Raw genomic sequence first — 24603 nt, 5'->3', positions numbered from 1 at the left:
ACCAAGCCCTCCAGAGGCTATTTTTAGGGTTCATCTGTTCTTTCTGATCTCTCCCCTGGATTCCATATTTTCCCACCCCCAGATCTGAAAGAGCTCAAGATTCTGGAAATCCTTCCCCCCCACCCCCCACCCCCCATCCCCGCTCCGCCTCTCAAGGTGCTCAGTCTCCTGGCTGGACAGCTGAGCTGGCAAGCTGCGCCTTCACCCCCACCTTCCTGCACCACTCCCTCCTTCTTTCTGGATCCCCACCCTCACCCTCTGGCCCCCAGCTCGGCAGGCAGCATGGAAAGCAGGCTGATTGTCTGACATCATCTCCCACTCCCCGGCCTGCGAAGAGTTACTCACTCAGGCAATCCCTGCTCCGCCGGAGGAGACTGTCCAATTGCCAAGCAACCCACTGTCGGCCAATCACGGGCCTCGGAGGTGATGTCATGGAGAGCGAGCGGCCGTGCTGATGGGGAGAGAAGCCCGGGGTACCACTAATTGAGGGAGTGAGGAAGGGAGCAGCACGCTCAAACGGGACTGCAGGTAAGTGGCGATGGAATGCAAATGATTTGAGGCTTTTTGGGCAAAAGGAAAAAAATATATATATTAGCAGCGACAGAGAGGAGAAGCCAGGGGTCTGGCACCATTTGCGTCGCCTTTTGGTTTCACTCAATCAATCAAACTTTGCCAAATTCTGGGGGGAAATGGGGGTGATGTGAAAAGAATGGGGCTACCCCGAAGGACAGAGGGGTGTGCTGTGGGCAGTCCTATTCCAGATCTCTGGGAGAGAGAGGGCAGGCAGGAATTGCCAGGGTTTCTTTCGGGTCGGATGTCCATGCTGAGTTCTTTCTGCATAAAAATGTTCTGTTACTCAGGGAGAATGGTTTTGTGCAGAGTCTGGCTCCCCCCACCCGCGCCCCCCCAACTGCCGCTGCCCCCCAGACCCATTTCAAGCTAGCAGCTGCTCTGGGTTTTACATTCCCTTTCTCAGCCACAGTTTTTCTTGGCTCGCTTCCCCATGGGTATCATCCTTTTCTTTTTCCTCTGTCTGCACTGGGTTACTTTGGGCCCCGGGTTCTAAGGATACAATGAGATCACCGCCTTCCCCTCGCCCCGCCCCACCCTGAGGTCAACCTGTTCCTACCTGGGCAGGGCTGGCAGGCTGGCGGGCTTCGAACTGCGGGGGACCCACCACTGCCACGCCCTGGTCCCCGCTGGTGGCCCCTCCGTGCTCAGCCCACCGCTCTCCCCAGGAGTTTAGGCATTGCCCTCTTCTCATCCAGGGGACCAGGGATTTACTGTCCACTGGCCAGCTCCGTCCCCACGTGGCGATGCTGTCTTTGTCTCATTCCTCTCAGGAAGACACAGTCAGGTGTGGAGGAGTCCTATTGTCCTGAAAAAAAGGCAGGTCCCCTGAACCCCTTGGGGGGCTCAGGAATGTTGAGGCAGCCCAGGTCCAGACAGCCTGGGCAGGGGTACCCCTGTATCTCAAGACCGAGAGAACACCCAGGGAGGGGATGGCCAGCGGTGGTCCACTGGAGTCCTGCAGGGTGGGTGGTAGGTTGAGAGGGAACGTGGGAGAATCTGTCTCTACTGAGGCTGAGCCCCCCTTCAGGGGGAGGAAACGTCTCCCACAGGCAGAGAGTCAGGGTGCCAGGGGGAATGAGATCATCCATCAGATGAGGAGATAATGATAGTGCTGGAGTGAGAGGTGAGGAGGCACAGGGGCAAGGTCTGTTTTGCAGCTCCACTGAACAAAGCTGGAGCCTCCAGAGATCCTACCCTGTCCTCTGGGGCCAGCCAGCACCCTCTCCTCAGCCACCCTAAGATGCTACCTTGCTAATAGGAACTGTGCTATTCACCTTCCTTGAAACCCACTTACCACAAGCACCAAAGCACCTGTCAGCAGGTCCCAGCCCTTTTGGGACCCCCAGCTCTGCTCAGGCCACCCCTGGAACAGGTTTGGAGTGGACAAGGATCTTTAACTGCTAGATGGATCCACCACAGAACATTGTAGGGAGTGAGCTCCCCATCACTGAAGGCGTGCAAGCAGAAGTTGGATGACCACCAAGCAGGGTGGCTATACAGATTTCTGCATTGTTTTGGAGACTGGGTCTAGATTAGTGTTTTTCAAGCTGCAGATTGAGATCCATTAGTGGATTGTGAAATCAAATTCATGGGTAGTTAATTGGTATTTTGTTTTCAAATAAAATGGGATAGAGTAGGAAAAAGTCAAAACACATCTTATTTAGTAGAGTGTTTCCTATACTTTTTTTTAGTTATGTATTTTCAGTTATGTAAATATTTATAAATATAAATTGTTTATATTTTTAAACATATTTTAGAAATGTTATTGTATTCATAAATAAATACACATATATTTATATATTTATATTTTGGTTACACGTACATTTATGTGTGTGTATGTAGGTGGATCAGTGACTAGATGCGTGTGAGTGTGCCAGTATTATGACATGTACAGACTGGATCATGATATAAAAGGCAGTTCTTTGCTGTCAGTCCCAGTAAGAAAAAAACATTGGCTGAGTGACCCTTATGACCTTTTCGACGACTGTAAGCCTATGGATGACTCTTACTAGACTATGAACTTCTTTTTAAAAATTTAAAATTTTTAATTGTGGTAAAATACACATAACACCAAATTTACCATTTTAGCCATTTTAAAGTGTACAGTTCGGTGGTATTAACTACATTCACACTGATGTGCAACCATCACCACCATCCGTCTTCATGACTTTTTTATCTCTCCAAACTGAAACTCTCCCTGTTGAACACTAACTCTATTCCTCTCTCCCCCTAGCCCCTGGCAACCCCCATTCTACTTTCTGTGTCTATGAATTTGACTGCTCTACATACCTTATATAAATAGAATCATGTAGCATTTGTCTTTTTATAACTGGCTTCTTTCACTTAGCATCATATCCTCAAGATTTACCCATATCATTGACTGCGAAAATTCCTGCAAGGAGATATGCCTTGTTCGAACAGGTCCCTATGACCATGTTCCATATATAAATGTCCATAGTCCACTTGCTGTGTTAAATGGAAAACTGTGTCTCTTTAGGGAGATACTGCGTTCTAAAGGACCTACCAAAAATTGAGAAGCTTGGTCTAATATTGTCCTTCCTGAGCAGAGGCTTTAATGGAAATTCTATTGGCTGGTGTGGTGGTAGGCGTGTCGTGTCTTGCATTTTTTTGCTTAATATTTAGATTTCATTTTGGCTCAATGAAAGAAATCCCAGGGCCCAGCAAGGTTGGCTGCCTTGCCTCTCCCGACTAGGCCATTTAAGCCACATTTGCCCTCTGGGATGTGAGTATGCTGACTGATAAGATTTAAAGTGGAGCAATAAAGATTGATAAACTGAGATCCAGAGAGTGAGGTGTGACAGGAAAGAAGGCAGGTAAGAGAGGGGGAAAGAGAGGACAGAGTGTCTCTATTAAACCAACCATATAGAAAGAAGGGGGAATGCTTAATTTTACTGAACTCTTAAGAGCCTTTCTCCAGACCCCTTACATATCTTTTTTTAAAAATATTTATTTATTTATTTATTTATTTATTTATTTATTTATTTATTTATTTACAGAGAGAAAGAGAAAGAGAGAGAGCATAAGCAGGAGGAGCATTAGGCAGAGGCAGAGGGAGAAGCCGACTCCCACTGAGCAGGGAACCTGATGTGGGGCTCGATCCCAGGACCCTGGACTCATGATCTGAGTGGAAGGCAGATGCTTAACCACTGAGCCACTCAGGTGTCCCCCCTTTGATAACTTTATATTATTTCTCAATTACCCAGAAACTATCATTTGGAGACACAGAATTCCAGTGATTTTGAAATCATAGACAGGTAGAAATGAGACATTTATTTGGGGAGTGAGGTCGAAATTTGGGGGGAAATTATAAAATATTCAGAATGTAATTTTTATAAATGCTCTGTAGAGAACCAAACTCTACACTGCCCTCCTTTTTTTTTTTTTTTGGCTTGGCCAATAAACATTATTCATGTATAATTTAATTTGCTAATTAAGTTAGAACTTGCTATATTTAGAGATGTGATAGTCTGGAAAAAGGTTGCTTTTTCTGTTTTTCTTTGAGGAACAGTATGGACAAAAAAAAAAAAAAATCTCTCCTGATATTTTAAAAAGCGTTTCCAGGTCTTTACATCTTTAGTTCCACTAGGAAGATAAGAAAATACACAGATAGAGGTACACTACTCCTGCTTCCCCATACACATCTACGCTTCCCCCTACCGTCCCCTGCAATCACTGGTCTTTTTTACTAAAACTGATTGTCACTGTGTGTCCATTCCCTTACAGTCGTTCTGTCAGAGGTAGATGGTAGGAGGTAAGAGGACAGATCGGATTGGAAGGGATGGGCCTAATTTATGGAAGGGTGTAAGCAACTCGGGAGTTCAGAGAACAAACCCGGGAATGTGAATCTAGAGAAAGGAGCGGAGTGCAGACTGTAGGGTGAAAGAGTTCCAGTGGATCATTTGGATGTCAGTGCCCAGAAATGAGAGCCAGGTAGAAGGCAAGGTTGAAACAGACAATGAGGGAATAGGTGCATAGATTCTGTTAGCTGCCTGCACTAACATAACTTACTTGACTATTATTGATCCTGGGATGGCTTTGTCTATCTTCTACATCTGTCACCAAACAAATATATAAGGATCCCATGAATCCTTCTTAAAAAATATATTACCCCAAGAAGTCTAGCTGACCAAAAGTTTTTGTCAAACTAAAGAACTCAGGGACAAAAGAGATATGGTATTGATAATGGTTACAAAGAAAGAAAATACTAGAATTTAGTGTCTTTGTCTAATTATTTTTTGGTAATTAGACAAAGTATTATTTTTTTTAAGATATTATTTTTTCATGAGAGACAGAGAGAGAGAGAGAGGCAAAGACACAGGCGGAGGGAGAAGCAGGCTCTATGCAGGGAGCCTGATGCTGGATTCGATCCTGGGACTCCAGGATCATGCCCTGGGCTAAAGGCAGGCGCTAAATCGCTGAGCTACCCAGGGATCCCTAATTAGACAAATTAGAGTAATTTTTTTTGTTGGGGGGCAGGGGGAGAGGGAGAGGGAGAGGAAGAATCTTCAGTAGCCTCCATGCCCAGTGCAGAGCCCAACACCGGTCTTGATCTCACAACCCTGAGATCGTGACCTGAGTTGAAATCAAGAGTCAGATGCTTAACGGATTGAACCACCCAGGCACCCCGAGTCTTTGTCTAATTATGATGATCAACATATTTATAAAGCTGAATGCAAATGTCAAATATCATAAAGCTAAGGAATATGTCTATTACATTTATCATTGTATTACTTCCTAGCAACTTGAGTAGTATGGATAGTAGATTTTCAATAAATATTTGTTGAATGAATAATTGAAGAACGAAATCAATAATAATAATCCAGAACTGAAAACGTAGATCACTATGACAAAATCAGAAGGTTTGTAGTGCAAGGAAATAAAATTATGCACAAAGCCCTCATCTTTCACAAAGAAAACCATTAGGTGTTGTTTTCTTCTTAATGTAATAAGACATAAATATAAATGATTTTAACTTGAAGATTAAAAATAAGATGTAAAACTTACAAAGCACTGGGGAAGAATGAAAGAATAAAGAAAACAAGAATAATATTGTGAAAGATGAGAATCTCCCTTGATCATAGTTAAATGTGGTTGGAAACCTGGCTTTGCTCCTCCTACTTAAACTTAGGAAAGGCTCTGACTCTTTTGGGCCCTTTGTCTCTTCATCTGAAAAGGGTAGGAAATGGAGATGCCAGAGATCACCACAGCTCCTCCCACCTATGGGCAGAGCTTGACCCGGGCAATGTCTACAAATCTAATGCTTGTCCCATGGTTGGAGGTAGATGTGGGGTGAGCAAGGCTTTGTGCACACTTTATACACATGAAGGCAATCATCCATTATATTTACACTTGGCCTTGGACATGTAAGATGGAACTTTGAAGATGTTAGCTCAAGTCCCATCTTTATCATTTTCTGCTTGTATGACTTTGAGCAAATCAAGTCACTTACCTGAATTGATCATCAGGACAATGGGTATAATAGTACCTATTTTATAGGATTTGGAGAGAATGCAATGATAAAATATATTTATTTCCAATTTTCAACTAGGTAGAAATAATAGACATTAGGAAGAAAAAAAAATAGAAGGAAATGCCAACTGCAAAAAGTAACAAGATGACAGGGATTTCCTTTCTTTTCTCTGTCACATAGGTGTTCCAAAATAGAATATCAATATGTCTGTAATGAAAACATTACATATAAAGTGTGTATGTGCACATACATGCACTTGAAAGCGCCTGGTAAACTATAAAGCACTCCAAAATATTGCTATTGGTGTGACTAGGACTCAGATGACAAGAGTTTGTTCTACATGCTGATGCTTCCAAGTACTCTGAGTCCAGGATCTCTCAACGTACTGGGTCACAATGTCTTGCACTCCATCCAGTGACCCTGAATGGAAGTCTGTGCCCTGGAATTTTGCTTCTAATATGTCAATTCTTTTGTACATATTGAATGGAAAACCAAAGCATGCCAGAAAGTGCCATCACTGTAGATTATTTGGGACTGGCATTTTTCTAGACTTGACTTAATTTTCCTTTTTTGACTGGCCTCCCAATGTAGCTGTTACAACTAGGAGGTGCTCCTTAGACCTAGGCCTCCAGAGCTCTGTGCTTGCCAACAGGTGACTCTTCTTTATTTCCTAGAAACACAACAGGAGCTGCATTTCTTAGCCCATTAGATACCTGGAAGTTGCTTCTGACCACGGTTCCCACCATCTCTTCTTGAAGCCTTTAGAAGCAGCTTAAGTGGGGTGGTGATCAGACAAATGCCAGTTCCACAAAGCCAGCTAATCACACACTCTTGTGCTTTGCCCCTTTGCCCTCTGTGGGTCTCACTGGTCCAGGTTTGGCCTGTGCTCTAATATCTACTCCTTCTCCCTTTATAACATGGTCCATGTTACTGCTGGAGAATTGCCAGAGACCCACAGGGCATCTGCAAAACTTTCAGAGGCTCCAAATTCTCACCCTGGGGATCTATTTTACATTTTCATCACCAAAAACCCCTGCGGTTATTTTAGAACCCAGCTGAGGGCTTGGCACAGAATTATATGTTCAATAAATATTTTGGAAAGGATGAACCACCTTCATGAAAAAATAATTTATCTCTTTTTTTTTTAACCCAAATAAGATGTATGGCTTTCAGTCAATGTCTTCATTTTAATTTAATCTAATTTTATTTAAATATTTTATTTAAATTCTATTTGCAAAAAATAAATAAATAAATAAAAAATAAATTCTCTTTGCCAGCATATAGTATAACACCCAGTCCTCATCCTGTCATGTGCCCTCCTTAATACCCATCACCCAGTTACCCCATCCCCCCATCAACCTCCCCTTCTGCAAACCTTTGTTTGTTTCCCAGAATTAGGAGTCTCTCATAGCTTGATCTTCCTTTATAATTTTTCACCACTCAGTTTCCCCCCTTCCCTTATGGTCCCTTTCACTATTTCTTATATTTCACATATGAGTGAACCCATATGATGGTTGTCTTTCTCCGACTGAGTTATTTCACTCAGCATAATACCTCCAGTTCCATCCACGTCAAAGTAAATGGTAGGTGTTCATCCTGAGTCAAAGTCTTCTGATCAGCACAAAATAACCAGGGTTACTGTGCAGAGATATGATTTCAACAACATTTAAGTAGTTTGTACAGCTTATTTCAGGCACATACATAACTTCAACAGGACTAACAATTGGTACAAATATAAAGAGCCACTTCTCTGTACTGCCCGTGATTAGAAGTCTTGGATCAGAACTCACTGTGTCCATGCCCTGATTCCATGCCAGAGTCTCTCTATCATCTCTGGACATCCTTGCCAGGGACCACTCTATTCAAATCACTTGGATCTGCATTAGCTTCTTATCCTTCAGAAATAGTCCACATGAGATTTGACACATCCTGAAAGCCTTATCTGGGCATTCCTTGCAGTGACAAATAAAACATGAGCTCACCTGGGTAGTGTGGGTAGTCAGAGGCACCTAAGGAGATCAGGTGTGCACCTAGTAAAGGATCATGTGGCATCAACGAGCTTGGTGCTCTTCTCTATGGGTTCCTGGTCATCAACTGCATTACAGAAAGCCTAAGAACATGGGTCACCACTTCTTGTCATGTAAAAAGTCTGTCTACACCATCTTTTCATTGCTGCTCAGGTGGCCCCATGTGGGTTTTCCCCTGTGTTCTAGTGTGTGGGAGGAGGGAAGGGATCAGTATGAAGGGTAAGGGTACTGGTACTGGAATTCAAAGGTTTGGACCTTGGTCCCATCTCAGCCATCAACTCAGTGTGACTTCAGGATCTCTGGTCCCCGGGGGGGAGCATAATGGCACTTTGGAAGGGGCAGTTGTTGGTTGTGTGGGATGGTTACGGGCAGTTCACAGTGTTTAGTTTACCCAGCCACTGCCCACTAAAGGCCTGGGACTCCCTTAGTCTAGTGACCATCAAAGAGTCCCATGTATATTCCTGGGAGTGAGGCTGCTCTAGTCGAGAACCTCTGGCTAGTGATCACCAGTTCACGCCACTCCACTGCCGACATTCTGATGTTCTAGGAAAAACTGGGGGCTCTGATCTCTTCACTTTAGAATCTTTCCTCCCATTGTGCCACACGAGATCTCCCCTTTAGTCAAAAGCCTTAATTTCTAGACCTCTATCACCCAGTCCTACCACCAGTCAAAACATAATCATTCTGCATCTTATCTCTTTATGGCCTGGGTCTCTTCCTGGTTTGGCTATAGCCAATTAATTATTTCTACTAATTATGTTAATTGTTCAATCCATCAACAAAAATGTGTGATCACTTGTTTTTCTATACATAGACTGTTAGATGCTGGAGCCGGAGTAAATGTATAGGTCAGTTTGCAAATAGGATAACAGTACTTGGTGGGATGCAAAGAGTCCAGAGTGTTACTTGTTTTAGGCGGGTCCTCATTGCTTTGTGCCTAGTCCTGGCTTCCAAACTTCCTCTCCTAATCTTTTCCCCATGCTGATGCTGCCAGAAGAATCTTTTGCCTGAGCAGCAGCTAACGATGGAGATTGGCTTTAGAATGAAGGGGGATACTTGACGGGATGAGCACTGGGTGTTGTTCTGTATGTTGGTAAATTGAACACCAATAAAAAATTAATTTATTTTAAAAAAAAACAAATTAAAAAAAAAGAAAAGAAAAGAAAAGAAAATATAAAGACCATAAGGTAATATGCTAATGGTAGAAGATGGCTTCAGCACCCATGTAGCCTGCTCTTAGGGATTAATAAATTTAAACATTTCACTGAAAAAAAAATAGAATGAATATCTCAGCTCTGCACTTGCTACCTGTAGGATTTTGTGTCATTAACCTCACTTTACTGAGCTTCAAGTTCCTTTTTACAAATAACCCCGAAGAACAAATTGAGATAAGGCTTGAATTTTCTGGTACCCAGCAGGTGTTCAAGATGTGGTAGCTATTCCTTTTGCTATTATCATTAGAATCACAATTTCCTCTCTCTCCCGTTTAGTCAAAAGATGGCAGTGCCTTCCTACTGAATAGAATATAAAGTACGAATGCTTTCCCTAGTCTAGAGATCCCTTATCTTCCTATTGGTATCCTACTAGTTGGTCCTAGTGAGTCCTGCATGCAGCCCAGTGGGCCCTCTCTCTTCCCCCAATTAATCCAGTCTACACACCAGAATCTGAATTGCAAAATAAGCCCAGCACACTCTGGCCTTTGTCATCTGAATCTTGAGTCCTCTCACCACCTGCTATGCTGGATTGAGAACTGCCTGGGCTGCCCAGGGAGGCCCTGCCTCTTGACCAGCAGTCTGCCACCCATTAAAAGTGGTTAGGAGTGAGCACTAGACAAGAGTCAGGAGGCCACTGTTGTTGGCTCTGGTTCTGTGGCTATTGGCTGAATGAGTATAAGTCATCTACTTTGAGTTGGCGACTGCTTTGATCTTTGTTATGGCTGGATATAGTCCTGGTCTTCCCAGGTGCAACCTGGGACTGGCTTCTGCCATAACAGAAACCATGCAAAGAGTCTCTGGGAGGGCCAGAGGTTGTCTCAGCACAGAGTTTTGACTCATGGTGCTCTGATATGTGATGTTTTAGATACAATTCCCCCTGGTGGGCCTGACTCATGTCTACTCTGGCCTCTATTATTTCTTAATTTTCATTTTGCCTCCCTTAATTCCTGGCATTTTATCCTCTGTGACTTTGAGCAAAAACATCCCTTAACTCTCTTCTCTGGTAGTCGCAGGACAGGCCTGGTTGCCCCACTGCATTGTAGGTATTTTGCTGTGGCCTGACAACATAACCCAAGGTAACCCAAGACACCAAGTCATTTAATGGATTTCACAGTGTTGTGAGAAGTTTGTAGGGACAAGGCCTACAGACTAAGGCTGGTTTGTGGGCCTTTGGGTTGATTGGACATGCCCAGGAGAATGGCCTGAGCTATTGGTGCTCTCAGATGGGAGAACAGAGGCCTCAGAGCCATTCTGAAAGGTCTCTAGGCCATGGATTAGCATACCTAATCTTCCAAGCGGTGTGCATCCAATCTGGGTCTAACCCACCAGACAACCTGTAGTCCTCTTGTAGCTAGGCTGGATGCTGGGGAGGCAGGAATGACTGGCTCCAGTCAACTCTGGTCTTCCATGTTAATGAGGAGCAAAGTCAGAGCCCTTGCTGTGGCTGCCACCACCCAATGGCTTAGGACCCCTCTTCACTGCTTGGCCTTCTAGAAGAATCTATGACATCCCTCCTGTCCCCTTCCATTCTTTCTTAGAGTGCCCCATGGGTAGAAACATCTTTTGGGTCTTGAATGCAATAGAAATGATGTGACTATGGCATGAGGGTTTATAAGGGCTCTGTGTACCCATAAGTACAAACATACAGATTATCTTAAGGAACAAATCAATTGTATATAAAACATTAGTAGCTGAGATAAGGTGGAGGAATCATGAGATTAAACCTTGGCTCAATCACTTATGCATGTATTAGTTTCCTGCAGCTGCTGTAACAAATGACCACTCACTTAGTGACTCAAAACAATACAAATTAATTCTCTCACAGTTCTGGTGTTCACAAATCCAAGATCAAGGTATCAGTAGGGTTCACACTCTCCCAAAGACTGGGGGAGGAAACATTCATACCTCTTCCAGGTGCCAGCGGCTCCAGGTGCTCCTCGGCTTGTGTCTACATGAATCCAATCTCTGCTTCCCTCGTCAAATGGCCTCTGCTCACTGTGTGTTCCTTTTAAGGAGTCTTGTCATTATATTTAATCCACCCAGATAATATAGAATGATCTGACCCTGAGGGCCTAAACTTAATTAAATCTGCAGAAACTCTTTCCAAATAAAGTCACATATTCAAGTCATAGGAGTTAGGATGAGGACATATCTTAGTAGGGGACACCATTCTACCCACTAACTTGAGTGGCCCTGGAAATGTCGCTTACCCTCTCTGATTTTCAATCTCAATTTCCACATCTATAAAATGGGAACAACAATCCTTACATTGTAAGGCTATTAAGAAAATTAAAATGAAAGCATTTGTCACATAGTAGATAATCTATAAATACACATTTTTGATTATGTGAACTCTGGCCCTGTGAAAAGAGAGTTCTCAGTTACAAATCCCTTGGCTATGCATACCGCTGCCCATCTTTGGAATGTCTCCTGCTCCCTGCCCTGGTCTTCCTTCTCGGCCTCTCTGACCCATGTTTTCTACCTGATTCCTCACTATCCTACAACTCCTAGCACAATATCTTCCATAGAAGTGAGAAAGTGCCTATTGATGTGTTTAGTTGAACCATATCTTCCGGCCAGACTGACATGCCCTGAGTACCCAGGACCTTGGAGGAACCTGCAGCTAGCATCCAGGCCCTCCCCTGGCCACAAGGGAAGAGCTTAAAAGTTAGAGCCAACTCTACTACTAAGCAGCTGTATGACTTTAGCTAAGAGTCTTAACCTTCATCTGAAAGTGAAGCTGATGATGCCTGTCTTGTCAACTCAGCCTCACGGGAAGATTAACTGGGATAATGTCAGTGACAGGAGTTGTAATCTGTGCTCCATGAGCAGAGGGCCTTAATTATCATTCCCAGCTCGGTCTGAGGGACACAGTCCCTCATCCTAGGTACCTACTCCTATAGAAGGTTCCTCTTCTTCCTCAAGAGTGTCCTTTTCTGCCTCACTTCCCTTACTTGGACCCTCTATTACCTAGGTGAAATCTGATGCTCTTCCCTCTGCTGGCAAGGGCTCACTCACCCTGCCAGTCACCCTATCAATCAGCCTGGTTATAAGCTGAGAGTGTGGAATGGAGCCTTGTGACCAGGGACATCCAGACCCTGTCCAAGGACCCACTGGTACTGTCAGGATCAGCCTGACTCTAAGGAAAGAGGCCCATTGTGCTGCATAGTGAAGAGGGTGGTGCCTGGCAGGGGCTTCTGGCTCCAAAGAACATGAAGGCTCTGCAGGGAACATAGCAGTGTAAGACCAGTTGACCTGGCTTCAAATCCCTGCTTTTTTAACTCTCTAACCTCATGACCCCCGAGTAAGCCACATAAACCCTCTGAGTCTCTGTTCTCTTATCTGCAAATGGAGATTATAGACTTAATTGCAGGGCTGGTGAGAACTAGAGACAGTGACTCTGAAGTAGGTGTGTGGAGGCTGGTGGCTACTCTGATGGAAAAGATACAGGAAAGGAAACTCACATTTATTAAATACCTCCTTTTTTTGCTAGATGCTGTACATATGCTTTTCTCATTTAATTTGTGTAACTTGGTGCAGAATTAAGATGGAGAAAGCAAATTGGACATGTGAGTGACAGCTTACTAGTGAGATCAAGTCTGTGTTTGACTCCACATTGGTCTGGTCTTAAAGCTGAGCCTCCTGCTCCCATTGGTTCCCCTGCCCATCCCCAGCCAGTACAGACCCCAGTCGCCAGAAAGAAAACACCTTATTAAGGATGGAAAGGGGCTTTACATCAGTTTCAGAGTCTTTTGCTTTGTGAGATGTAGGCAGTGAAGCTGTTGGCTCACGCCACCCTCTGCTGGCACAGGGACCACTGAGGGTGGCTGTATTCGTCAGCATTCTCTAGAAAAATAGAACCAACGGGATGCATATAGAAAGAGATTTATTATGATGGATTGGCTCATGCAGTTACGGAAGCTGAGAAATCCCACAATTGGTCACCAGCAAACTGGAGACTCAGGAAAGCTGGTGGCATAATTCCAGTCCAAGTTTGAAGGCCAGAGAGCCAGAGCTCTCATGTTTTAAGGCAAGAGAAGATGGATGTCCATCTCAAACAGATAGAGTGGATTCATCCTTTCTCCATCTTTTGTTCTTTTAAGGCCTTCAACAAATTGGGTGAGGCCCACCCACATTGGTGAGGGACATCTTTTCTCAGCTTATCCACTCAAATGCTAACCTATCCCCGAGGCACCCTTATAGGCACATCCAGAAATAATGTTCACCAGCTATGTGGGCATTAGCCTAGTCAAGTTAACACAAAAATTAACCACCACAGTGGCCAAGGCTCAAGTGGTCCCCATGACGACAACTTGAGTGAGGCTACTCCTCACTCCATTGGCTAGCAGCCTTAAGTGGACCCTGTCATCTACTGTTTCATCTTTCCCTCCTCTTTCATACTCTCTGGTCCAGCATCAACCATAGACACAGAGCTTTTTCACCACCCCCACCCTTGCTTGTGCTGCTCCCTTGGCACAGTGACTTCCCTGCTTAATTCCAACTCATCATTTAAGACTCAGTTCAGGTGCTGCTAACACCAGAAGCCCCTTCCATGGCTCCCCAGGGCCTTGTGTTGAGTATGAAGCCCCATCTCTGTGCTCCTACAATAATCCTGCATGCTGATTTCCATCTCTGCACCGACCACTTTATGATGATATTATTCTATAATAATGTTTGTCTCTCTAATAGTCCAGGGTTATCTTAAATGGGGTCAAGGAGTGCTTAAGACAGAGGTTCTTGGTGGGTAGTGAGTGAGGGGCCATCTGAAGTAGTATTTTGACATCCTCTGCCCAGTTCCCTCTGATCCCATAATAGAACAGGCTGGACAGGGAGATCTGGGGTGGGAATAAGGAGAAATTCAGGACACAGTTATTTTTGAAAATCTCCCAAGTGATTCTGACTTAGGATCCTAACCTTTGCTTTGCACCAGCCACTTTGCTGCACAGAGAGAAAACTAAACACCTCTTGACATATACAGTTTTGGGAAATCCATGTCTGATGCTCAGGAGGGCTTGAGACTAGAAAGCCAATTATGAAACTTCATTAGTGCATGGAGAGGCACCTGGGTGGCTCAGTCAGTTGGACATCTGCCTTTGGCTTGGGTCAAGATCTTAGAGCCCTGCACTGGGCTGCTTGCTCAGTAAGGAATCTGCTTATCCCTCTCCCTCTGCTCCTCCCTTTGCTCTTCCCCTGCTCATTCTCTCTCTCTCTCTCTCTCTCTCTAAAATAAATAAAATCTTTTTTAAAAATTAGCTCATGGAAACTGAACTTGATTGTGGTGATGTTGAAGAGGGGGTCTGTGTTTAGAAAAGGGAGAGAGGATGTGTAGAGTTCCTGGAGGTGGGAGCAGACCAGTAACCTCCTGGGATTCACTCTCTAGTTCTTTAAAGAGCTTCCTTATGTGAATAGCCTGTCAGTGGTAAAATATTCTCTTTTTCAGATTTGTGACAGCATCCTGAGCTGGGGATAGACTTACTCTGTGACTTTCAACCAGATTCAGCCTTCACATTCCAGAAAACATGACCCTCGCTGGTATGTACATAAACTCTTTATATGATGGGGCACCACAGCATAGGGTATTATATGTGTACTTACATAGGCACCGAGAAGGGTAAAAGACTGACAGGGAGTACACCCAAGGGTTAAAAGAAGTTATCACTTGATAGTGGGCGGGATCACCATTGAGCGTTTCTTCCTTTTACTCATTTGTGTGTGTTTTTAAAAAGGTTTTACAATGCACATGTATTATTTTACACTTAATTATGTTTTCAATTTGTAAAAGGAAATGAGGAGGAGACTGCCTAAGCAGTGCGCTGGGTTTAGCTGAGAACAGAGAGAGTCTGAGCATAGTGGAGCTTAAAACAAGGCGCAGTGTCCCCAGGGTGGAGGGGGTACAGGCAGGAGCACATGCCAGGGCCAGGGAAGGTGGGGGCCAGTCTTCACCATATCAGCTCTAACCTGTGATGTCATGGTTTTCAATCCTTCTCTGACACAAAGAGGCTAGATGGTGTGTGTGGGGGGGTACTCCTCTAGCCCTCATGGACACCAGCACTTCTCCCTTTGACCACTGTGCTGGGAATGTCAGAGAAGACTCACTCCTGACCCTGCCACTCAGTGAGGGGCAAGACTGGAGGGATGGTGGTGAGCTTCTTTACCTTTCAGAGAAACACTGCTGAGTAATTTGAGTAAAATGGAGTGTGGATTTCCTGCATCTTGGAACAAAGTAAATGAAATATCCTGGCAAGTGTGAAGAAATAGAGAACTAGGTCCAGGGTGCCAGGCTGGGGCAAAACCATTACTTCTTGTGGTCTTTACCTGAAGGCATTTTGTATTCGGTACTAAAAAGTACCTAAGTCAGGGAAACAATGTGCTGAGGAGGAGGGGGTCATGCAGGTGCTCTGGAAGGCTCAGGTTCTAAATAAGGTGGACAGAAGTGGGTCTAATCACACACAGGAAACCTAAACCAAGCTGCTCAGAGCAAAGGGGGCTGGATCCTCAGCCAAGGGGTGGGTCTGGGTGGTTTGGGTGCCTCTGTGGAGCCTGGTCACCTCTGGCTGTCTAGGCACCCAAACTGAGATGAAGGCTGACTTCTGAGTCTAGAAGGGGTCACTGTGTTGTCCTACTGGTGTTTCTACAGCCTACAAAGAGAAGATGAAGGAGCTTCCACTGGTGTCCTTGTTCTGCTCCTGTTTTCTAGCTGATCCCCTGAATAAATCATCCTATAAATATGAAGGTGAGTGAGGGCCACTGTTGGGAAAGTAACATGGGGAGGTTTCTTGGGCTCATATCCATGAGTATCACACTCCTGTCCAATTTCATTAAATTCTTCTCCCCATGTCACATTTTCTTTCCCATAGCCAGTAAAATCACCACAACTTTTTCCAAGGGTCTAAGCAGCATGTGAGAGCTGATGTGGGACTGTAGCTGGGGGACTAGATAGCAGTTGAAAGTCTGCGACAGATGTTCTGCAGAGCACTCGATCTTAGCTTTTCTTCATTCATTTAACAAATGGATGCTCTGGAGGATGCAGAGGTGAAACAGACAGATTCTTCCCTTGGGGAACACCTAGAATAGAAGAGAAGATGCAGTGTAAGTCACTAGATTCCAAGTTGACAGGCCTCCTTTGTGAATGCTCTGAGAGGCCAGAGGTGGAGAGAAGACTTCCACTTGCAGCCACCCAATGAATGTGGCCATGCTGACAGGGACCTGTGATGGTGTCCCAGGACAATGGCAGGGAGCACTGAATGGCCATGTTCTGCTCAGGGAGGGATGGGGAACAGGTCACCTCTTAATTTCCCAGGGATTAAAAGAAAGGGACAGGTTTGTTCTGGCAATGAAAGATGGGAGTGCTTGGGTTACCTGAGACTGTTTTTTCTGTCTAGGCTGGTGTGGGAGACAGTGTAGGAGGAAAGATCAAAGCCAGCGGAAAGACAGTGCTGACTGGAGAGAAAGAAGAGAGCAGGGTAGGAGGGAGCAGGGGAGAGGTGGCAACAGGCTGAGCCATCAGATTGGTAGTGGGACAAGGAGTGGATGGGTGGTGGGTGGTGGGCAAATGTACCACTGTTGGCCACCAATGAGGACAATTTAAACAAGAACTCCAGGATGGGAAGAGTCTTGTGGCAGAAGCAAAAGCAAAAGCATTTGCTACAGCCATTATTAGAAACCACAAATCCTGGGACCTCTATTCTTGGAGCTTGAGTGCTTGCTGTGGCTACCAACCCTTTAGCCCCATTGGAGCCCATTGACCTTAGGTGCCAGGTTCAGGACCAACCCAGAACACTGGTCATTGATTTGCCTTGGGGACCCCAGATCTCCCATATATATGTGCATGTGTGCATGCTTTTGGGGTGCCAATCTAGTCTACAGGGGGTGAGCAGCCCCTTTCCTGCTCTCTACACAGCAGACACAGTGGACCTGAACTGGTGTGTAATTTCTGACATGGAAGTCATCGAGCTGAACAAATGTACCTCGGGCCAGTCCTTTGAAGTCATCCTGAAGCCGCCCTCCTTTGATGGGGTTCCTGAGTTCAATGCCTCCTTACCCAGGCGGCGAGACCCATCTCTGGAAGAGATCCAGAAGAAACTAGAAGCAGCTGAGGAGCGAAGGAAGGTAAGTGCTCTCCCTTTCTTTCTTCCAACTCAGCATTATAGGAAGGAGTTGGAGAAGATAGGAGGTGGCCCTGAGTTGGGGCCCTGAGTTGGGGTCACCACCAACCTACAAATATTTAGGTAGCACCTCCCATTTACAGGGTAGATAATGAGACACCATTGAGGGAAACAAGGAAGTGAGTCTCTAGGAGAGTACAGTTTGGTTAGAGGGATAAGGTATTATATTACATATGTCCAAGAGGTAGCCTAATACGCACACTAAGAAGAGGAAGACACTGACAAACACTAAAGATTCATGGAAAGACTTGGCAAATAAGGAAAGGGCTCCTTAACTGGGAGAAGGAAAAGGTCATGGTACGATATATTTCCAGCCCTTTTTATACCCTCTGAGTTTCTTATTGATTCTTATGGTCCAACTCCAATGCTATCTTTATGTAAGCTTTTCATCTTTGAAGCAGAAAATAATCTTCTTCTCCCTTGAATTCTATAGCATTTCTTCTCTACTTCTTAAGGCATTTGTCACATGCTAGTCTGGGTTAGAGTTATGAATATATGTGTTACCTCTACTAGACTTTTTTCTTTCCCAAATTGGTAGGATAGTGCTTGATACATGTATAGTCATTTAATATTTGTAAATGAAGGAAAGAGGGAATGAATAAAGACAATGAGAAAAAAAAAACAACTGAGGAAATAGTGGGAGAATCCAGAAAGTGTCCTTCCCTCCTGCCAATGGGCCAGAGACCAGGTTCAGGGAGATATGTCTTCTGGGTGTAGAGCTCTCTTCCAAGGGCCTCTTTCTCCCTTTGTGCTTCCTTAGTACCAGGAAGCTGAGCTTCTGAAGCACCTGGCAGAGAAACGAGAACACGAGCGGGAAGTGATCCAAAAAGCCATTGAGGAGAACAACAACTTCATCAAGATGGCTAAGGAAAAACTGGCTCAGAAGATGGAATCCAATAAGGAGAACCGGGAGGCCCACCTTGCTGCCATGTTGGAACGGCTGCAAGAGAAGGTAAGTGATCTTGGTGAGGGAGGAGACTCCTGGAACACTCTCTTCCTTTCATGGCAAGTATAAAGGACCTACATATTATTTCAGGTAGCAAACAATCTCAGGTAGGAAAGGGGGTATTTCCATTAGGCTGGATCCTTACAAAGTCCCAAGTGATGTTTTAGGAAGTCATAGGCAAGAAACATGAGCTGAGCTTTGGAATTCCTTGGGGGATATTACGCGCAGCTACACAACTGAAATTTCTCATTGTCTTAGGGAGATTAGACCTCTTATCTTCTAGAGAAAGCCTGCCTAATGCAAGAGAGTAAGGACAAATAAGCAGTTGTACATTCCTGGCTTCATCCTTGAATGGACAGATTTGATTTAATGAAAGATGATGACTTGGGCTCTTGGCTCTAAGCCAAGGGCATGATAAGCTGAGTTGACCATTGAGCAGGAAACATGATTCTCTCCAAACCTCTTGAAATGGACTGAGTGAGTCACAGGTCTTTCCAATATTCTACCTTTTGTCAATAAACCAAATGGTGTCACCTACATATGAGAAACGTGAGAGACTAGGATTGGTCCCACGTGTCAGCAGAATAACAGCCCGTTCTGCTGAGAACACGTTGGCCTCATTTCCTGAGTCTCAAGGCTGCCCCAGTTTCTCCTGCAGCTCCTGGGAGAGCTCCAGCTCTGTGTTTTATTTCCAGGAGCCGCCTGCTGCGCGGTGACTCCCGGGACCCGATCGGTGGCCTCGTCCCATGGTGAGCAGCGTGGTCCCCACTCCTTCCTGCCCATCCACCCAGAGTCTCAGGCCCTTGACAAGAGCTACTAGAAAGATTGGCTTCTTCACAGGGGATCTGTGGAGAAAGATCTGTGGATAGGCCCTGCAGCTGGCTGGCATGTGGCAAGCCCTTCTGCTCTCACATTCTACCCTTCTAAGAGCAGTAAGGCCTCCACCAAGTATACAGATGGGAGGGAAGTAATCTGGGTCTCATTTCGATCTTCCCCAGTTATTGAGGGATGGCTAGGAACAAACTCTTGCAGGAAAAAAAAATATCTGGGATTGCCATAAAATAGGGCATGGGCTCTCAGGCCAAACCCAAAAGGAATAATTGAGGATAGAGCCACGATATGGTATTTCAAAAATGGCAAAAACATTTTTACTTCTTCATATTCCTATCCTCACAACAAATTGATAAAGTAAGCAGAACAGTGTTATCCTTATTTAATTGATGGGGAAACCATGTCAGAGAAGGTCAAATAACTTGGCCAGGGTCACAAAGCCACTAACTAGTGCATCTGGGAATAGTTCTCTAGCTATGTAAGTCCAAGGGACTCATTCAACCCCTATTTCAGGGGGACCAACCCACAATCATCCTGTAGGCCTTTTGTCAGAGAGAGGACCATTGGAGACCAAAGAAAGGGAGCCCAGAAATCTAGAGTTCTTCCCAGAGAGCTCAGCTGAATGGAGGTTGATTCCAAGGGGAAGAGATTGAGAAGGTCCCCACTCTGGAGTAATAGCTATCGAGGTGGGGTAAGACTCAAAGAAGCAAGATGTCAGAGTCAAAATCTGAGTGAGCATCACTCCTTTGGGATCATGACCCCTATCCACCCTTGGCCACTGATGAAGGCAGGAGGTGAAAAAGAGACAGGTGTGTGGCTTCTGCCCTGCCCCAAGTCAGTGCTTTCTGTGTCAGTACCTGCCTGGGTCACTGACCATCCACATCAGATTCACCTGGTATAAAGTTTAAAACTACAGACACGTGGACCCCACTGACCTACTGACACTGTCTTTCTAGGGATGGTGCCTGAGAACCTAGCAGTTTAACAAATACCCTAGGTCATGCTGATAAGGTTTAGAACCACTACCCTAGACACACCATGACTCACACTTTTCCCAGGGCCGTGGAAAGTTCTAGAGCATTTTCAGGGATGGATTCATAGTTTCAAGTATATCCTGGGCTCCTGGACTGCCTCTGTGGGCTTACTCCAGGCTGATTTTTGATATTTGGAAATGATGCTATCTGGATGATTGCCAGGGTCTGGTAGAGACAATATTTATTGAGCACCTGTCGCATGCAAAGTGCTGTAGAAGGAATTAGAAAATACCAAGAAGAAAAAGGCATGTTCCCTGCCTATAGGAAAGTTACCATCCAGTAGAAGACCCAGCCAGATCACAATGAGCAGTGATGTAAAGCAGACCATGACGTGCCCTAGAGGTGAACACGAAAATCACAAAATTTTAGAGGTAGAAAGAGCTTCTAGTTCATAGCCCTCTCTTTAAAAACCAGAGAGCTGAGGCCTAATTGGTGAAGTGATTGGTCAAAGTCACGCAGCTGATGGGTCTTTGAAGTCAGATCCCATCTTTTGGCTTGATGACATTGTTAGACGAAGAGGGTTCTCACACACCACTTGTGAGAGAGTCCACTTTTTGGAGTTGGGGGACATTTCCAAAAATTCTTCAATTTATACTTTAAGAGCCCTCATCTTTCACCAAGGGACTGAAAAAGTTGCACTTGAAAGCAGCGGTCATGTGGCAAGTGTGTGGAGGGGACATTTGTAATGAGGCCTGTCCGTTCCATTGTGCTCCTTGGCTGTAGCTACACTGAGCTGCTCCTTACATTACCTCAAGCCATGCACTCAGTGCAAGCCCAGGATGGCCAGGTGAAGGAGGGAGACGCTGGTGGGCTCTGCGGTCACTGTGAGGTGGGTCCCCCCAAGGGAGGTTGGCCCCAGTCCATGAGCTCCCCCGGGGCCACACCAGCTGGCTCACTCACCTGCCTCTGCCAGTCTCACCTGCCACCTTCTGCCCCTTCTCAGGACATCTTTGCAGACCTTGCTCTTCACTTCCTGTGACGGCAATTCTTTACTTTGGGTTCTCTTGCCCCTCGGCTTTCTTTTATTCCCAGGGAAGCCCATGTGACCTCCCCTTTTCACTCCCTTCCTTCTCAGGACAAGCACGCGGAGGAGGTGCGGAAAAACAAGGAGCTGAAGGAAGAGGCCTCTAGGTAAAGCCCAGAGGCCAAAGAAGTTTCCAGAACAGCCGGACAGCTCCAGCAGCTCCGCAGTTCCTGAGGCAGCCTCGTCGGCCGTCGGCTGCTCTCCCAGCACTGGGGTTTGGGGGGAGGGGGGTGGCCAGGGGTGTTTCCTCTGCTTTTGGTGTTTGTATATGTAAAGAATTGACCAGTGAAGCCATCCTATTTGTTTCTGGGGAACAATGATGGGGTGGGAGAGGGGAGAGAAGGAGAGAATTTGGGAAAGGAGATAGAGAAGGACTCATGGACACTGCAACCCTGCCCACCGCAGACTCAGGTCAAGTACTTGGCTTTTCTTCACAGTGAACGTCCAGGCACCGTGTTGAGGGAAGCTGCACGTGGGGCAGTAGCCATACCAAGTGAAGGGCGGAGTCCTGGGTGGGGCAGTGGCTGCAGGGTGTGGCAGGAGAGCCCAGGGAAAGGGTGGGGGGCCTGGAGGTGTTGCTTCTGCCCTGCAACAGGTGGGATGAGGTCTGAGTGTGTGTGTATTAATCATCATCTTTTGATCATCATGACCAATGAAATATTTACTCCTGGCCTCCTGTTCTTTATTTCCTGAATTTGTCCTTTGAGTGATGGACAGAATTTCCTTGAATTTGGTTTCCACCCATCAGGTGGCAGATACCCCTTTTGTTCATTAGTTTGACCATCAGAACATCTGAGAGGTGTTGAGTGATGTGGGTGAAACATGCCAGCCTTTGGCATAATTGAAAAGTTTGCTTTAGCTTTTCTTTTTCTTTTTTTTTTTTTTAACCCCCCTTTGGGTTGTCCATTACTGGATTGAGTTCACTGAATTGGTGAGGAAAGAAATTCCATCTTGCCTTCTACAGATAGACATTCTAATGGTCCCCAACATGCGTGGTAAGAAGGAAGTTCTCTGCACATTGGAAGTGTGGGATTCTAGGTGGTCACAAAAGTGAGCGAGGAAATAAAATGTTTGTTAGTCGAAAGCAGAGGGACCATTTCAGACGCAGCAGTCACTTTATTTGGAATATTAAACCATGAATGGAAAAAAGGAGTCTCTCTCCTCTTCTCCCCTGGAAACAGGGGTACAGCAGCAAGAGTAGGGCCTCCACCCTGCCCCCACACACTGCATAATTTTGTACAGCTTTATAAATAAAACTTTTGGTATTGTCCCCACCCCCACCCACCAGTGGTGCTGCATTTGGCTTCTTCATTTTAGGATAGGATAACAGGAAGCATCATTGATGATGAGGCTGAGCAGGAAGAGGAGGAAGATAATGGTGGCTAACACTTAATCAGCACTTAGTACATGGCTGGCAATTTTCTGGGTATATATCTATGTCTATATCTTTATCTGTGTCTATAATTTAATCTTCACAACAATGCTACCCAGTAGCTACTCTTATCTCATTTTGCAGACAAAGAAACTGAGGTATAGAAAGATTAACTTGCTCAAGACCACACAGATAAGTAGGTGAAAAGGGACTTGAATTCTGACCATTGCTCCCAGAGTTTTAAGTCTTTAGCCACCCTACTGTGCTGTTTCTCAACACTTCCAAACTAAAATGTGAGTTCCAGGGTAGTGTTTCTAAAAGTGCCAGTTATGGCTCAAGAGATCAACTTAGTGGATGCCACCCAGCTTTAATTTCTTTTAATAGAATAGACTAGGAAACAAAATATCAAAGTGATCACAGGCAACAGTGGAAATATTGTTTTGTAGAAATCGTGCTTCAATTTTATATTTGCATATGTGTGTTCTAGGTCACAGCATAAGATGTATTTCTTCCTTCCTGGGGGTGGCAATCAAAGCTCTTTGAAAGTCATTGCTCTCCAGTGAATGTGGAGACCAGAGGTATAGCCCCAGGGGCTTTAGCGGCTGCTGTGCTGGAAAAAGTGAGATGCTTGGGGCCATGCCATCTGGAACTGTCTGCTTCTGAGTAAAGGGAGAAAAAAAGTGGCTTCAAGGGACTATTCCCACAAATATACCTCACCAGTGTTTCGAATCTCCCATGAGAAAACCCAAGGCCAGGAGGAAGCTTCATTCTCACTACTCTCTTTCATCAAACTCTTGCACCTACTATTCATTCTCTGATAAAACCCTGTTAATTACCCGTCTATCCTTTGCGAAGGCAGTTCTCTTGCTTGGCTTGCTCTTTCCTGCTTGGTTGAATACTAATTCTTACTCATTCTTTTAAATTCAACTCAGATATTAGTTTCCCGACTCCACCAATATTTCTGTACCTCTTACATGCTTTGATTATTATGCAATTGTTTACCTATCTCTCTCATCTATTAGACTTGAAGTTCCTTGAAAACAAGAACCGGTTTTATTATTCTTTGTGTCCCAGGCAGTGGCTGCTTCAGAATTTCTGCATAGGATGAGATTATGGGCAGCAAACTGGTTAGAAGAAAGGCCAGTCTATTTGTCCTGAAGCTTCTTTGATAGAGCATTTTACTGAAGCACTGTATATAAGGCCCAGAAAACATAATCAGTTGCATATATCAAAGAGTATGGCTGATCCAGATTAAGCAGAAGACTAACATCTGTCAACAAGACACCTGGGTCCCACTAATCCTTAATGCCCGCCAGATATTGGAAACTGAAAACTCCAATTATGTGCTCAGCATGGAGCTAGCTTCCAACCATTAAAGAGGATTTCTACATTCAAAGGGTTTACATACCAGTTGGGATGCAAATGAAATGACCAAGGCCACGGATCTTAAATTTTCAGTTTATAACAAAATCCCTCTGAAAGCTTGTTAGAATGCACATTACAATGTATATTACAAACATTGGGTGTTTGTAAATGAAAATAATTGATGAAGCTCAGTAAAATATTTTTTTGAGGATGTTGCCTTCAAATCCTCATTTACTTAAAAAAAAAAAAAAAAAAAAAAAACATTTCCCAGATTTTTAGGTGCCAATCACGACTACAGTTTGAGGAATTCTGTACAATTAAGAACTAAGCCTTAGGTGGTATTTCCAAAGGCAAGAGGAAGGGAGAAGTCTTCATGGAGTGCACAGCACTTGAGCTGAGCCTTTAAGGATGAACAGACTTTAAACAGAGAGGAAGAGGCAGACAGAAGAAGGGAAAGCTGGAAATTTGAGTTGGGAATCACGAGCATTGGGAAGCAGCTGCTGCCACAGAACTGAATGAATTCTTCATCCAGGAAGAGTATACAAAGAAAAGGGCTCTTGG

At 44.9% G+C, this 24603-nt stretch overlaps 1 protein-coding gene across 4 annotated transcripts; it reads left to right on the top strand.

Annotated features, from left to right (window-relative positions):
- The first annotated feature begins 428 nt into the window (after positions 1-428).
- STMN4 (stathmin 4) lies at positions 429-21969 on the top strand. Of its 4 annotated transcripts, XM_041767070.1 has the most exons (8): positions 429-528; positions 14746-14837; positions 15943-16038; positions 16688-16768; positions 17206-17414; positions 18231-18422; positions 19112-19165; positions 21357-21969. In XM_041767070.1, exons 2-7 carry the CDS (start codon positions 14825-14827, stop codon positions 19130-19132), a joined length of 612 nt encoding a protein of 203 aa, XP_041623004.1. In that variant the 5' UTR covers positions 429-528; positions 14746-14824; the 3' UTR covers positions 19133-19165; positions 21357-21969. The 4 variants fall into 4 exon arrangements, with proteins under 4 accessions (XP_041623004.1, XP_041623006.1, XP_041623002.1 ...); XM_041767072.1 differs by lacking the exon at positions 16688-16768; XM_041767068.1 differs by lacking the exon at positions 19112-19165.
- The last annotated feature ends 2634 nt before the right edge of the window (positions 21970-24603 follow it).

The sequence above is a fragment of the Vulpes lagopus genome, chromosome 8 (genome assembly GCF_018345385.1).
Source record: "Vulpes lagopus strain Blue_001 chromosome 8, ASM1834538v1, whole genome shotgun sequence".
Taxonomy (NCBI): Eukaryota; Metazoa; Chordata; class Mammalia; order Carnivora; family Canidae; genus Vulpes; species Vulpes lagopus.
This window is presented reverse-complemented; position numbering and strand designations above follow the sequence as displayed.

What these genes read in the sequence shown, in the direction of transcription:
- STMN4 (XM_041767068.1), top strand. An exon ending in ATCATCCTATAAATATGAAG is followed by an intron (nt 16,039 to 16,687) that starts GTGAGTGAGGGC and finishes TTTTCTGTCTAG; the next exon opens with GCTGGTGTGGGAGACAGTGT. An exon ending in CAGCTGAGGAGCGAAGGAAG is followed by an intron (nt 17,415 to 18,230) that starts GTAAGTGCTCTC and finishes GTGCTTCCTTAG; the next exon opens with TACCAGGAAGCTGAGCTTCT.